This window comes from Bufo gargarizans, chromosome 7 (genome assembly GCF_014858855.1).
Source record: "Bufo gargarizans isolate SCDJY-AF-19 chromosome 7, ASM1485885v1, whole genome shotgun sequence".
Taxonomy (NCBI): Eukaryota; Metazoa; Chordata; class Amphibia; order Anura; family Bufonidae; genus Bufo; species Bufo gargarizans.
In genome coordinates, this window is record NC_058086.1 from 193,571,385 (window position 1) to 193,588,755 (window position 17,371).

The 17,371-nt window shown below is 43.7% G+C and overlaps 1 protein-coding gene across 1 annotated transcript in view; it reads right to left on the minus strand.

Moving 5' to 3' along the window:
- Positions 1 to 17,371, minus strand: part of ADAMTS9 (ADAM metallopeptidase with thrombospondin type 1 motif 9) — a 202,727-nt gene that overhangs the window by 106,381 nt on the left and 78,975 nt on the right. Inside the window, 1 exon segment of the mRNA XM_044301141.1 lies at positions 16,085 to 16,180. Coding sequence (XP_044157076.1) covers positions 16,085 to 16,180 — 96 coding nt within the window.

Genomic DNA, 17,371 nt, shown 5'->3' on the forward strand with positions numbered 1-17,371 from the left:
AGCGTACCAACCAAAACCTGGAGACATATCTAAGATGTTTTGTATCTGAAAACCAAGAGTTGTGGTCGTCATATTTACCGTTAGCTGAGTTTGCCATAAATAATCGCCGTCAGGAATCCACTGGCAAGTCACCTTTTCTTGGTGCATATGGTTTTCATCCCCAATTCTGTACTTTCAAAGAGGGGGGGTCTTCTGGGGTTCCCGAAGAGGAACGGTTTTCGTCATCTCTTTCATCAGTATGGCAGAAGGTGCAAGCTAACTTGAAAAATATGGGAGGTAAATACAAATGCATGGCTGATAAGAGACGGTCGCCAGGTCCGGACCTAGGAGTGAATGACTATGTGTGGTTGTCTACAAGGAATATCAAGTTGAAGGTTCCCTCTTGGAAACTGGGTCCTAGGTTTATTGGTCCTTACAAGATTGTAGCCATCATCAACCCCGTGGCTTTTCGCCTGGAGTTACCTCAGACTTTTAAAATCCATAATGTCTTTCATAAGTCGTTACTCAAAAAATATGTTCCACCTCTAGAACCGTCACCGCTGCCACCCCCTCCTGTTGTCGTGGATGGTAGTTTGGAATTTCAGATATCCAAAATTGTTAATTCTCGTCGGGTCCGCCGCTCTCTCCAATATCTGGTGCACTGGAGAGGTTACGGTCCCGAGGAAAGAATGTGGGTTCCTGCGTCTGAGGTAAACGCCGACAGGCTAGTCCGGATTTTTCATGCCTCTCATCCTGAGAGACCTGGTCCTGAGTGTCCGGAGGCCCCTCGTAGAGAGGGGGGTACTGTCACGAGGGTGTCAAGAGCCACGCCTGACTCCGTTGTACCCGGGGTCAGGAGGTCGCAGCGGTTGGCTGCACGCTCTATGTCAGATAGGGAAGTTTCCTCATTGTAGCTTTCTGGGTTTGCTTTACAAACCCTTTTGGCTCACTCAGGGATCCGTAGCTCCTTCTCTCAGCTGTTCCTTGTCCAGCACTCCCAATCCTCCTTATATTCCCCTCTCACACTTCTCTGGTTGCCAGATATAGAGCTTCCTGCCTGGACATCTATTCTGACCCACTGGAGCGGTGTTGCTGCGTTCTCTGAGTGTTGCCTTAGAACACTACCCTCCGGATCCCTGTTGGACCTTTGTGGACAATTGTTGCCGTCCACCTGGGTGTTTTTGTTTGTCTGTGTTTGTCTGTCCTCTCCCTGGTGTTTCCCTCTTAGTGCAGTGGTGAGGACTAGCGATCCCACCGGCCCGTTCATTATCTAGGGCTCATTTCAGGGAAAGCCAGGGTTTAGGCACGTGATCGCCGCACGGGTGAGGAACCCGTCTAGGGACGTCAGGGCAGGCAGGTACCAGCTGCAAGGTGAGTTAGGGGTCACCACCTTTCCCTCTCCCTTGTGCAGGGCTTTCCCTGTTTTCCTCCCTGTGTGTGTTGCCGGTCATTACAGTCATCATCCCCAAGAAGACTGGAGGCTGTAATCGCTGCTAAAGGTGCTTCAACTAAGTCCTGAGTAAAAGGTCTAAATATTTATGCCAGTGCAAGATTTTAGTTTTTCCTTTTCAGTAAATGAGCAAAGATTTCTAACATTCAGTTTTTTGCATGCAAAATGATGGGGAAAACTTGAACTTTTTTTAAATTTAGCACAAGGCCACAACATAACAAAATGTGAACAAAGCAAAAGGGTCTGAAAACTTTCTAAATGCTCTAGGTATGAAAAGAACATATACTGTAATTTAATGCAGCTACAACTTTCATAATCCACTATGGAGAATATGCTGAAGGAGATGGAAAGAAGAAAGGAAGGAAGGAGAAGAAAAAAAGGCAAGGAGAAAAGAAAGGAAGGAATGAGATGTATGGAAAGAAGAGGCAGAAGAGAAGTAAGGAATTAAAGGAGGAGAGAGGAGTCAAAGGCAGGAGGGAAAAATGAAGGGAGGGAAGGATGGAACAAAGGAAAGAAGGAAAAAGGAAGCAATGAAGGAAGGGAAAGAATGGGTGGAAGGGAAGAGAAGGAAGGAGAAGGAAAAAAATGGGGAAAGGAAAGAAAGGAAAGAATGGGGGAAGGGAGGAGAAGAAAGGATAGCTAGAAAACGAAAGAAAGAAAGAAAAGCAGGAAAGAATGGATGGAAATGAAGAGAAGGAAGAAAGGAGGAGGAAAGGAGGAAGAAAGGAAGATCTTTAAAAAAAACAACAACAGGTCTTTAGGAAGACCAGCCCCTTATCCTGACCAGATTTCCTGTAACATATTGCTTTCAAAATAAAGGTAAGTAAATTATAGGACAAATCTATTGGGCATAATTAAATTTATAATTTCTCATTTGTGACCAACATGGGTCCAACCAGATCACCGGGAAATGGACGGCTGCATGGTCAATGTAAAAGCTTGTGTCATGTGTTCAGAATCATCAAGGTGGATTGCCTCTTCTGTAAACTATAATTTGTGTCAACAGCAGGAAATATTGCAGCGCTCACCGTCTGACAAGAGTTCATTTTGAGTACTTTTGTTGCTGAAGACAAGCGACTGGCCTACAACTCCTAAATTGCTTTTTCAGATCTATTACGCCTATGCTTTTCTAGAACTGTGCTTGAACAATAAAGCTTTGTGTAGCCGGTCATAATTCTTAAAGCAGATAAAATTGCAGTTTGAGGGATATATGTCTGGTGGAACAACCTTACCAATGAGTCACAGTAGGCAGAAAATTGATGCCGAAAATAGGAAAAGTCTTTTTTTTGTTGCATTTTTTTATGGTTTCTTTGAAACAACTGTTTGTAACAGAGACACAAAAACAGTTCTAGAACTAAAAAGTGTGGAGACAGGAAGATTTGTCAAAACCTTATGAAGTGAGGGTTATACTGTATGAAAGGACCTGTTTTAAGTGTATATCATCAGTGGTGGTGGTGAGTACAGCCCTTTCATATCTTTGCTCTATATTTTCTTTGTTTACACTTGGACAATTTGTTGCAGAGATTATTTCTACTGAAAACTCACTTCCATTAATCTGAATCAAGCTGTTTTTGTGCAAGACCCATTCAGATAAGAGGGACAGTCACAGATTTCTCCAACAAATCTGTCATATGTGAATATAAGCTAAAAGAGCAAATCCGGTCAGGTACAAAAATTCTGCTATGTGTTCACACTCGTGTTTCTGCCCATAGGGAGCAGTGTTATACTTAGAAAATGTAGTATTTCCATGTTAAAACCTACATAAATGCTGCTGGCACTGATAGAGAAAGCCTGTGAGTCCTGCTTCCCCTCTCCACATAGAAAAAGCCTGTGAGCCTTCTCCTGACCACACTTAGTAATTGACAGTCTTTCTTGCATGTGTTTGATGCAGAACTCCTAGGCTTTCTCAATGTGGGTGGGAGAAACATGAGTTGGCGGGGGAAACAGGACTCACAGGCTTTCTGTATGTGGGCAGAGGAAGCAGGACTCACAGGCTTTCTGTATGTGGGCAGAGGAAGCAGGACTCACAGGCTTTCTGTATGTGGGCAGAGGAAGCAGGACTCACAGGCTTTCTGTATGTGGGCAGAGGAAGCAGGACTCACAGGCTTTCTGTATGTGGGCAGAGGAAGCAGGACTCACAGGCTTTCTGTATGTGGGCAGAGGAAGCAGGACTCACAGGCTTTCTGTATGTGGGCAGAGGAAGCAGGACTCACAGGCTTTCTTTGTGTGCACCCGGGAAAGCAGGACTCACAGGCTTTCTCTATTTGTGCAGGTAAAACAGGACTCACAGACTCTATGTGGGCAGGAAACAAAGGATTCACAGGCCTTCTCTATGTGAGTGGGGAAGACAGGACTCACAGGCTTTCTCTATGTGTGCGGAGGAAGCAGAACTCACAGACTCTCTCTATGTTGGCAGAAAACACGGGACTCACAAGCTCTCTCTATGTGTGCAGGGGAAGCAGGACTCACAAGCTTTCTCTATGTGAGTTGGATTGGTAGGACTCACAGGCTTTCTCTATGTGTGTGGGGGGAGCAGGAATTATATGCTTTCTCTATGTGAATTGGAGTAGCAGGACTCACAGGCCTTCTCTATATCTATGTGAGTAGGGGAGACAGGACTTACAGGCTTTCTCTATGTGAGTTGGAGGGGCAGGACTCACAGGCTTTCTCTATGTGTGTGGGGGAAGCAGGCCTCATAAGCTTTCTCTATGTAAATTGGAGTAGCAGGACTTACAGGCTTTCTCTGTATCTATGTGAGTGGGGGAGACAGGACTCTCTATGTGTGCAGAGGAAGCAGAACTCACAGACTTTCTCTATGTAGGCAGAAAACACGGGACTCACAAGCTTTCTTTATGTGAGTTGGAGTACCAGGACTCTCAGGCTTTCTCTATGTGTGCGGGGGAAGCAGGACTCACAGGCTTTCTCTATGTGAGTTGGAGTAGCAGGACTCACAAGCTTGAGGAAGCAGGATTTATGGGATTTCCCTGGCAGCAGTTACACAACTTTTAACATGAAAATACTGAATCAAATCATATAAAACAATATATCCTGAATCTCAGCATCTCTCCCTCTATCTTATTCTCCCCTCTAATAGAAGACCTGAACAGGGACCTAGATGGTTGTGATTTTGCCCTGGGTGCTCGGTGCCCATTGGAGTGCCAAAAACCACTTTCTCTTGGGAATGATAATGACATTCAGGACTACGGCAGCAAACTGAATGTTTTCCATGTGTGCAGGAAGGACCAGCTATCGGAATGGACGTACATATAATGTACATATAATGCCCACCACATAAACTACTCATAGCCCCGTAGGTGATATCTCTGGGGCTAAAAGTGACAACTACCCTAATCGAAGAAGGCATCATTTCCCTTCCTCCAGCCATTTGTAAGTGGAAAGAAAGGAAACAACTGTAAGACTAGAGTAAAAGTTATCCAATATGAATTATACTGGTGCAGAATTTAAATGGGCACGTTGATACTTTTGGCTGAGAACCTCATTCAACCTTCCTGGAAATATTTTTTATTCTACGCACTTTTAACAGGATTAAGGATTAATGACAAAGGGACGAATAATCTAATTCCTGCAGGTTCCCCGGTGACGACTTCCCTCTTCAATGGATACATCCGAGATCTTAAGACACATTGACAAAGCATTTTTTTTTTCTTCCTTTTAACCCAAATCTTGAAGTATGTGCAGCGTGCTCTATTTACCGGGGCAAACTCTTTACAAGAGAAGCTGTTTCCTGAAAACAGCAGTCTACTGCACAACTTCACACTAATGCAATTACTTTGCTAATTTCCTGAGTTTGCTTGTCTGCCATTTCATCCTTCACACGCCCGCGTTACAGTGAGGGCTCTCCACAGAAGAAAGCGAGGGCACAAAAGAAGAGTCTTTGAAGGGAATGGGGGGGGGGGGGGGGGAGCTAACATTTAAAAAAGCATTGTTAAAAACAAACGGAGGGGGCCCTTTAAAGTTCAACCAAACTATCTTTAGAAGTCAAAATTTCAAGTTTTGTTGCATCTAAGAGCTGTGGTGGGAGTAAAACTGCACAAAGGATGACTTAAAAGGGCGATATCTGCAATATTACATTTGCAGCTGAGTGCAATTCATCATAAGGACGAGTACACAGAGCGCCAAAAATAATCAGGGGGTCCCATGGGAGTATGGTATATCTCTGCTCCTTCATTATTGATCTAGTCACTCTGGAAAAATCAATGACTTGCTCTATAGGCCATTCACTCACATTCTAAATGTCAATGGCTGATTATAAATTGTCCCAAACAGCCCAAAGACTTAAAGCAAAGTGCTGTTTTACTGTGGGTTTTGCCACAGATGGTGGAAAAAATGCAACAAACCAGCTTTATGCAATGATCCTTGGCCCAAGGACTGGATTTACATTATGGTTTTGTTGCGATCTTTTGCTGTAATACGTGGCAAAAACTGCAACAAAATTGCTTTGTGCTATGATCCGCAAGACCTGCAGAAGGACCTTCACATGGTCACATGATCATGCCTCTGAAGGTCCTTAAGCCAAAGAGGAGAGCAGCAAGGAGGGAGAGGTGGAGCTGCAGAGCAAATGTATGAAGTCTGGTCTGGGGTCTGTATTTAGAGGGTCTGGGGTCTGAGTTTATGTAGGGGGTCTGCCCTGGGTGTGTATTTAGGAGGCCTCAATTTATTTAAGGATTTGGTCTGCATTTTTATTCAGTGGGTCTTAAGTCTGTATTAGTTTAGAGAGTCTAGGGGGTGTGGTTTGGGTGATCTTTATTTATTTAGGGTGTCTGAGACTGTATTTAGAGGGTCTGGTTTAGGGGTCTGTATTTCTTTAGGGTTTGGATCGGGGGACTGCAAGGTCATGTCTGCATGTGACATTGTGGTTGTTGTAGGTTTGCCCAGAATTCACTGTATACTGTGAAATCAATAATAAAAATCCAAAGATGCCGCAGGTCTAAAATCTACGATGTAGGTTTGTCACCTCTCCTGTCATGTTTGGTCTACTTAATCCAGCACTGCTAGATATGTCCTTGGAAGATCTGACACATGGCCCAATGGATATGGATTTTTGACAATTCCTGCTTGTTAGAAGGGCACTCCAATACTACACTGATCAAAAAGGAAGGCTCCACCCAGTGATCCTCTGTGATCTATCTGGAAACCTTGCAACAAGTGTTCAATTCTCTTACAGTGCCTCCACAGGGGAAATATGGCATTGCATGGCACCCCCTGAAATCAATAGGCAGTCCATGTAAGCTGGGTCCTCCAGAGTGATCTCCAGTCAGATGAGGGTCCACTATTGGGAACTCTCTAACAGATTGCAATGGACATACCCCACCCACGTCAGTAGTCTGTGTACACAAGATCTTTCTTTGGAAAGGTCTCAAAACTTCAGAAGCCCTTCAAAGAATTTTTTTTTCTCTTACACAAGAAAACATATATTGAGAACAAAAAACTTTTATTAAGTCCAAATTTTTGTTCCTGATTCCATCTGCTCTGTATTTTCTTTTGCAGTTTTAGAAAGTCCATCATGGTGCTTTCAGTTGCACCCACTGCTTGTAATATACAGGTCTGTATGCGCATACATGACACTGGAAAGCTTAGGGTTTGGCTTATAGCAATCACTACCATGCATAATCCTGTAATTACTGTAGGTAGTACTTATGGAAATTAATACAAAATGACCAATTCACTGGTAGCATATAGAGGCAACAGAAGAAAGTAATTATCTTATTGCCTGGTGATTTTTAAAGCATAATGCGCTGATGAATTAGGTTAATTAGATGTTATATATAGTCCCAGTTTGTGCTGATTGTTCCAGTCTCCTGGATACTTATTATGACTATTTTGGCAATGCAGTTTAAATTGAAGTGGGTGCAAATAAATGTACATAATGTTAGGGAATATATTTAAAGGGGTTCTTCAGTTTGGACAATCTCTTGTTATTAGATGGGTCAGCTTGATAATAAGCTAATCACAGTGCCTTGTTGCTGAACCACCACTAACCAGCGGTGGTGAAACCTGACAATAAGCATTAAGTTTGCCTTCAGCGCCACCTCAGGGGAAATGAAATATTACACAGGGCTCATTCTAATCAAAGAGTTGTCAGTGTAAATGCAGGACAGGACAGGTCCTCCAGAGCAGAAGACACTCTTTGTAACTGTAACTGCTGAAGATCCTGAACAGAAGACCCTTCTCCCTCTGATAGGGTACATGATAATGGGCTTTCTAAACTGGACAACCCCTTTAAATTACCCATTCCCCAAACCTACAACCGAGCAGATAAAATAATGCCTTATTTGTCTACTTCTTGAAAAATAAAACAAATAAAGTCGGGGCAGACTGATCTTGAGCAATGCCAGGCTTTAACTTTCTTATTAATCAACACAAAAAGTCAAAAAATAGTTCTATGAGTTTAGATATACCCTGGAGGACAAAAACAACGTGTGAGGAGATGACATGTTCTTCTGAAGATCATAAGAGATTGGTGTCCTGTGATGTCCCGTGCCTATGACTTTTAACCATTGTAAGAAGGTGCAAGGAATCATTGTGGATGATAGGTACGTGTTAACGAGGTTCCGTCTGGTGACCGACCACTCTCCTGTCAAGTGGATGAGCCAGGCCAAAGAGAAATGCCAGAGTCAGGTGGTTCCTGTCCTTACAAAACTTTAAGTTCTCCGTAGAACACACGGCAGGCCGGTTTTCAGGGAGTCGCGGATGCCCTGTCCCGAGTATACTGTATGGCATGTGTTCACCCCCTCCGGGTTGAACAAAGAGGGGAGGCATGTAATAAGGTACAAGGAATCATCGTGGATGATAGGTAAGTGTCACCTAGGTTCCTGGCCTCGGGGGAGGGAGTGAGAGCCGGTTTTTATGTGTCAGCAGTAGTTGCTTTTGACACCTCGATACTTAGTATGGCTGTAATAGCTGATCCGGGACGGCTCCCACTGGGAGTAGTCAAAGTGCTGGGTGGGTGACTACTCCCCATGTTCCAGGCCGGGTTTTGTCAGGCATAAAAACCAGCCAGCACTGCCAGGTGGAGAGGATTAACTCTGTCTGACAGTAGAGCTCAGGAGGTCTCTGTGTTGGGATCTGAGGTTTTGTGCCGGACTGGAGGACTGAGACCCGAGTGCAGGGCGAACAGGCCTCCTAAAGCCTGATGTAGACTACTGGAGGCAGAACCGCCAACAAGGTGACTTGTGCTATATGAACTTTCCATTTTTGTGTGAATTAACACCAAAGACTGCAAAGTGACATGTTGTTCTAGTGCAAATTGAACTTTCCATTTGTGTGTGAATTAACACCAGAGACTTCAAAGTGACGTGTTGTTTTATGCAACTTCCGCAAGTGTGAATAAACACTGAAGTTTGAGTTAAGAACTTGTATTTTGACTCTGTACTGCATCTACTTACTCTATCTACCAGAGCGAAACCCCACACCATGTTTGGTCACATTAAGGGCACAAAGGCACAGAGGTGTAATGGATCCATGGTGTAGGGACCCATAACACAGCACCCATAGCCTGCTGTGGGCCAATACCATACCCTTTGCATACAAAGTCTTAGAGAAAACATTTTTTGTCTGGAACTTAAGCTTCTGTGCCCCATTGCAAAATCTGTAACAGAGCCCCCTCTACCATTCTTAGAAACATAGAATGTGTCGGCAGATAAGAACCATTTGGCCCATCTAGTCTGCCCAATATACTAAGTACTATGGATAGCCCCTGGCCCTATCTTATATGAAGGATGGCCTTATGCCTATCCCATGCATGCTTAAACTCCTTCACTGTATTTGCAGCTACCACTTCTGCAGGAAGGCTATTCCATGCATCCACTACTCTCTCAGTAAAGTAATACTTCCTGATATTACTTTTAAACCTTTGCCCCGCTAATTTAAAACTATGTCCTCTTGTAGCAGTTTTTCTTCTTTTAAATATTCTCTCCTCTTTTACCTTGTTGATTCCCTTTATGTATTTAAAAGTTTCTATCATATCCCCTCTGTCTCGTCTTTCTTCCAAGCTATACATGTTAAGGTCCTTTAATCTTTCCTGGTAAGTTTTATCCTGCAATCCATGTACTAGTTTAGTAGCTCTTCTCTGAACTCTCTCCAAAGTATCAATATCCTTCTGGAGATATGGTCTCCAGTACTGAGCACAATACTCCAAATGAGGTCTCACTAGTGCTCTGTAGAGCGGCATGAGCACCTCCCTCTGTCTACTGGTAATGCCTCTCCCTATACACCCAAGCATTCTGCTAGCATTTCCTGCTGCTCTATGACATGGTCTGCCTACCTTTAAGTCTTCTGAAATAATTACCCCTAAATCCCTTTCCTCAGATACTGAGGTTAGGACTGTATCACTGATTTTATATTCTGCTCTTGGGTTTTTACGCCCCAGGTGCATTATTTTGCACTTATCCACATTAAATTTTAGTTGCCAGATTTTTGACCATTCCTCTAGTTTTCCTAAATCCTTTTCCATTTGGTGTATCCCTCCAGGAACATCAACCCTGTTACAAATCTTTGTGTCATCAGCAAAAAGACACACCTTACCATCGAGGCCTTCTGCAATTTCGCTGATAAAGATATTAAACAATATGGGTCCCAGAACAGATCCCTGAGGTACCCCACTGGTAACAAGACCTTGGTCTGAATATACTCCATTGACTACAACCCTCTGTTGTCTGTCCCTCAGCCACTGCCTAATCCATTCAACAATATGGGAGTCCAAGCCCAAAGACTGCAATTTATTGATAAGCCTTCTGTGTGGGACAGTATCAAAAGCCTTACTAAAGTCTAGATAAGCGATGTCTACTGCACCTCCGCCATCTATTATTTTAGTCACCCAATCAAAAAAATCTATAAGATTAGTTTGACATGATCTCCCTGAAGTAAACCCATGCTGTTTTTCATCTTTCAATCCATGGGATTTTAGATGTTCCACAATCCTCTCCTTAAGTATGGTTTCTATTAATTTCCCCACTATTGATGTCAGGCTTACCGGCCTATAGTTGCCCGATTCCTCCCTACTACCTTTCTTGTGAACCGGCACAACATTTGCTAATTTCCAATCTTCTGGGACGACTCCTGTTGCCAGTGATTGGTTAAATAAATCTGTTAATGGTTCACCACTGAGCTCTTTTAATAGCTTTGGGTGTATCCCATCAGGCCCCTGTGACTTATTTGTATTGATTTTAGACAGCTGACTTAGAACCTCTTCCTCTGTAAAGACACATGCATCAAAAGATTCATTAGTCTTCTTTCCTAACTGAGGTCCATGAGCCTTTAGCTACGCCCCTGGTCAGGACCATCCAACCATCTAATGTGTACGGAGGTAGCTTGATGGCAGATGTTGGAGGAAGAAGGGTTGAGTATGAAGGATTTCAACATGCCCGATTCATTGTTATCAAGGAAAGCTGCCGCCAGGGGTGTCTGGAAGTGGCGTACTCCCCTCTCCATATTGAGAACACATGGACCCTTGGCCCAGTGGGGGGGAGGCCAGGAGCTATCTACAGTGTGGCCACTCGTAGGAGAGGGGCAATTTAAATGATAGCCATTTAACTATTGTCATCAAGACAATCCACAGGGCATATGAATGCCTGATCCTGTGTTCCCACAAAGGAAAAACTGCCGCAGGACGCCCCTCTCCATTATAAGAAACATGCATGCTAAATTAGAGGTTGGTCGGGGGATAGCTGTCAGATGAACGGGCTTTCGCCATCTGCTATCTAATGTGCATGTCCTGCTTTAGATGATCACAGCCCGAGCACTTTCGCATCATATATCTTGAGTTATTTGAAGTCTTTGATACAAGTACCGGAATGCAATGACCTTTTGAGGCCACGTCCCAAACTTGGATTTACACTCCTCCTCTCCAAGAACAAAACTTCCCTTCCAAAAAAAAAAGAAAAGAAACTAAATTCCAAGAAGTCCTTTGTACAATGACATTTTTATTCTTCGCCACGGTGAAATTTTAACACGAGGGAGTAGACGCCTTGGGCGGCCGCTCACACCAATGAGTCAACGTAAAGTCTTTAGACTCGATGACAGTGTTAAATTCCTGCTACCACCTCACAAAACGACTGTGAAGTTCACACTGAGCGGTCACACACGCTCACTGAGCTGTGAAATGAGCCTAGGCGCGCGCGCTTTTCCATTTGCATCTAGATAGTCAGCGTATAAATAGACGATCTCGACAAGGGCTCGCCACCAACGACAACACTTTATTTTATTCACCGTTCAGTGGGAAGGCGAAAATGAAAGACCCTATTTTTTGGGTTAAGGGGCTGAGGTTGTTGATTAATCTGAGAGCCGTTGAGGTCTGCATGCTAGATGCCTCCCCGGTGCAATGTCTGTATAGCTCCTATTGATTTCTTATTCAGAAACCCAACTTCAAGGGATGTTACAGAATACAGATGGAGAGGGCTCTGTACAGACGACAGTGACAGGTAATCAGGTCTATTACATCTAGTTCCATTATAGACTAAAACTAGCTTAAAGGGCATCTGTCAGCAGATTTGTACCTGGCTGACCTGTTACATGTGCACTTGGCAGCTGAAGACATCTGTGTTGGTCCCATGTTCATAATGTGCCCGCATTGCTGAGAAAAATGATGTTTTAATATATGCAAATGAGACTCTTGGAGCAACGGGGGCGTTACCGTTACACCTAGAGGCTCTGCTCTCTTTGCAACTGCTGCACCCTCTGCTCTTTGATTGACAGGAGCAGGCAGTTGAAATGTGATCCCTCCTGGTCCTGTCAATCAAAGTGAAGAGGATGCGGCAGTTGCAGAGAAAGCAGAGCCTCTAGGTGTAATGGCAACGCCCCCGTTGCTCCTACAGGCTCATTTGCATATATCAAAACATCATTTTTCTCAGCAATGCGGGCACATATGAACATGGGACCAACACAGATGCCTTCAGCTGCCAAGTGCACATGTAACAGGTCATCCAGTGTCATAGGTACAAATCTGCTGAAAGATGGGCTTTAAAGGGAATGGGAGAATGTATCACCTCTCCTGACATGTCTGGTTTAGTAACTACTTGCATTCCCGGTGTATTTATAATTCTGCAGCATCTATTCTAATGAATCTAGGTTGCAGTATTCCTTTATTATTCCTACTAGAAGTTATGAATAAATTGATAGCAGTCTACAATGAAGATCCAGCTGGGTGTGTCTCTCCACAGTCGGACACTGGCAGCACTAATTGGATACTGTCTGACTGTGCAGGGACACACACCCAACTGGTAACACCCATCTGGACCTTCACTGCAGACTGCTAGAAATTCATTCATAACTTCTGGCAGGAATGAATAAAGAAATGGCACAACACATAGTCATAAGAATAGATGCTCCAGACTAATTATTACATGGGGGATGCAAGTAGTTACTAAACCAGGCATGGCAGGAGAGGTGACAGGTCCTCTTTAAGTCTATACGGCAACATCTGGCTTTAGGATCATCGTCACCAAAGCTGTTATGGATGTACCGATATTACGATTACGTCACTCCTGTTATTCCAGTGCTGTCTTAATATTATATCTTTTACGCCAGCACATTAAATCTTCCCACTAGGTTTGTGTACATCTCTCACAACATGACATTTGTGTAACTACAACAAAAGCACAATGTGAACTGTCTGCAGCCGTCGAGTGACTGGAGGATATGAAAAGAGACAGCAGGGAAGAAGGCAATGTCAGTCTGATTGAAGGGTCTGAGCCTACGGACAAACAGCGGAGCCCCTATATTCTGTAAGGATCATCCTAACACAAACAAATCATGGAAGATCTTGGAGCGGTGGCGACACCTCTCAAGGTGTAATCGGTTCTTAGAACATCACATGGTGTAGAATTCAGGGTAAGGATGAGCCTTTGCTAGGAGATCCCCATAAGCTGCTGGATACAGAACAGACCCACATCATTTACAATAACAATTTAGATTTCACTGCTGAGCCGTACTCTGAATTTAGAGCTGAAAGCTGATACAAGGACATAGTTTGCTAGAGACGGAGAAGAAATGGGATTATATGAATATGACACCTTAAAGGAGAACTGCAGGACAAACTGTTATAATGTGTTACACTTAGAGCAGAGCCTGCGGAGGTGGAGCATAAGAAATGGATTCCCTGATTGGTGCTCTTTGAACCACCCCTGAGGTGCTGCACTGGGCATAACAAAGGGTATCAGTTTTGTCCTGAGTGTTTCTTTAAAGTCTTAATTTTTTTTTTTTTACATTTATAAGATTATTTACATGAATTCTTGCCCAGGCATGTTGATATTACTACACCCAATGTATATTGATATTACTTGACCCAGCTTGGGAGCCCACGGTAGACTCAGTCCTGACAGGAGGACTATAGCACTCTAGTTATGATTTCATGATTTACCTTAAAGGGGTTGGCTCATCTCAGATATTGATGGCATATCGCTAGGATATGGCCTCAATGTCACATACGTGCCATTTCCACCTCTGGGACCTCCTATCTCCAAAAGTAGGCTACCAAAGTGAATGGAGAGCAGCTACGCATGCGCAACCACCCTCCGTTCAGTATGGGATCTGGCTTGGCTACTTATGGCAGTCCCATAGCGATGAATGGAGCAGTGGTGTACTTGCAAGGTGTGCTCTCTGTTCACTGCTATGGGACTTTAGAAAACAGACAATTGTCCCATAGTTCCACAGTGATGAATGGAGAGCACACTGCGCATGAGCGGTGTGCTCTTCTTCACTTTGGGTGCCCCGTTGTGGAGATAGGAGTAGGTCCCAGAGGTGGGACCCGCATCTATAAAACATTAATGGCAAATCCTAGAGATACACCATCAATATCTAAGATGAGCCAACCCCTTTAAGAATCTCAAACACTAAGATCACTATAAACAAAACCTTTATACAGGGCATCATATTCCAGAAATATATTCTAACCCTACAGTAGACATTTCATCTTATCACAATACCCTACATGTTCTTACAATTTTTAGGACTATAGACTATTAACGCCAACTGCTGTTTATACCAGAAGTAGATGATCTGTACACTGAAGCACCAATTTAGGTCCCACAATTCCATATTTGCCAGATTTACTATGCAATACTTCTCCTTGAGATTCCTAAACAAATAGTCTGCAAATAATACCAAAACAGTCACCATGTTGCTGTATAAAGTTATAAAGAGTTGAATTTGAGATGTGACCAAGGTACTACTGGGTATGATGGATGTGATGATGGATGAAGCTTACTAATGTATGCAGCATGTGCTTCTATGCTTCCATAATTGAGGCACCTGTACAACAGGCGGTCATTTATTCTAGCTCCAAAAACAAAGTTAGCTAGTCAACCCTAACACTGTATAGTACAGTAAGCTTACAGTAAGCTGTCCAGCAGGGGCAGACTGAGAACTTAAAGTGGCCCTGGAAAAAACCTGAAAGTGGTCCCATGTTGTACGTGGGTCCAAACTGAGAGAAGGCGGGCAACAGAAGTAGGCAGGGCCAACACATGTAGGTAGGGACAAAAGAAGTAGGTGGGGCCAACACATGTAGGTTGGGACAAAATAAGTAGGTGGGGCCAACTATACTGTGTTGCAGAGTAAAATACCGCCCAAGCGAAACCAAATATCACAGTGCAGCACAAAATACAGCCCCAGTAGAACCAAATATCACAATGCAGCACAAAATACCGCCCCAGTAGAACCAAATATCACAGTGCAGCACAAAATACAGCCCCAGTAGAACCAAATATCACAGTGCAGCACAAAATACAGCCCCAGTAGAACCAAATATCACAGTGCAGCACAAAATACCGCCCCAGTAGAACCAAATATCACAATGCCGCACAAAATACTGCCCCAGTAGAACCAAATATCACAATGCCGCACAAAATACTGCCGCCTGCATCACAGTATGAAACTGTATCATCATTTTGAATATGGCAATTTAGTTGAATTCAGGAGGACACGTGCAGACACTGGCAAGATGCATAAAGACCTGATGCTCCTACATTAATACTAAGAGCACCAGATCTTCATGTACCTGGCTAGCGACCATAAGGAGATCTTGGATGCCCCTCTTTGCATTGGCCTACCAGGTAATTTCCCTGTGGGGTCTATGGCCAGTCTACCCCTAATGTCTAATTTAGCAAACTCATTTTCAAAGACCACATTGGGTCATTCTGTCTGTAATATAGTAGATATGGGTCCCTTGGTCAGGACCGATCATTGACAAGCCAGAGCACCTACAAAGTGCGTCTCTCCGGTGGACTCAACACATCTATGCATTTTGCCTACATGTGCAATGCTTAATTTTTCCCTGTGGTGGCGCTGTAGGGAAATTAAGCACTTCCTGCTAGGTTCTCTTGCAGATAACAGTGGATTGCTGACGGTCCCAGTGATCAGCCTTTTTTCTGGAGGAGCCTTTCAACAAAGGGGGCAGTAAAATAAAAAGTGCGCAACCCCTTTAATGGAAGCTATTTGAACTGCGCCATTGTTCCTGTGATAATAACACCTAAAATAAGACTTGTAACTGTGCAAATGTGAGCCAGAAAAGTGTCAGCAGAAATTGACTTCAGCACAGGCGAAATATTTATGATCTCTAATGAGAAGCCAGGAGGGCTTGCCAAGATGAAGACACAGTCTGTACTTAACATTCTCTGCAGAATTCAAACAGTGTGGTCTCACCAAGGTAGTTGTCATCTTCCGGCTTCCCTGAGTAGCTGTGCTGCCGCACATCAATGTTAGTAGCGCCTGCTGGAATACGAACCACAGTGTTGTAGCCTGGGAAATACAAAGGATGAAGCGCACGGTTAGTTCAGATTAATGGACAGGATGTTCTTAACAAAGGCTGCGCGGGTTACACTTCTGCCAAATGCGCGTAGCATCACTTCAAAACACAACTTTCTATGTTTACAGAGAACAAAGGAAGAAAAGCATGGCCGCCCGTCGTGTTATGCTTATATGACAAAGACAATCTGTGCAGTTGCGTCTGAGACGTCTTTTTACAGCCCATTATATGATACTCCTCTTGCAATTTTTGGATTGTCTCCTACAGTTGTTTAGACGACCTTGAGTAACAAAAGCACTGTCATTCCCAACAAGTCCAGGAGCCTTCATCAGGGTCCAGTACAAGTCCTAAGAAGTCTGAGGAGTCTGAAGACGAGAAAAGGCTTCAGAAGTTTTTCAAACCCTCCAAAATAATTAACGAAGAAGTAAAAGTTTCCCAACCAGAACAAGTGATGGATATACAGTCAAGTACTGATCAGTAGGGATCTAACCACCAGGATCCTCACTAATCTTCTGAATGAAATAGAAGGGGGTGCTTGCTACACAAACGTGTCGGACTGAGGTTACTTGGGCTCACCAGAGAAAATTATTTTCTGAGCCCAACCCCTATATCATCAATAGTCTAATAGCTTTTGAATCAAAGAAATAATCCTTAGTGGCAGGTGATTAGCTCCAAAGGCAGTTCCAAATTCGATTTTTCTTATGGACCTTTGAGACCCACTGTGACTTCAGAGACTGGGCCCACTGGAAGAGCCTCTGTTACTCTAGCAGGCCAGTCACACCCTGCTGCTACATACGTTCTTAGGCTTCTTCTCAATTTTCCCCATTCAATGGCACGCTCATCCACCTGCTGTACAGGGTAATGAAACCCCCATTTGTTTGGTTTCTGCTCTTTTGTTCTTGGACCGTTACTGTTCATGAAGTGATGGCATATCCTAGTAGGATCCAAGCATGGGAATACCGATTTAAGGCTGCCATAATCTGGATGAATGTTATTGTCTATATTTACGTAATACCAAGACCCTTGTGGTTCTACTGAACTGATCACTCAAAGGTTCTATGGTATCTAAGTTTGGTGTTAGCCGAACCTGCTGATTTTGGTGAGACTGGCCGACCATGGTGGTACCTTGACTCTCCCACATAAGCAGATGTCGATGGAAAGAAAGATGTTGAATTTAAACATGC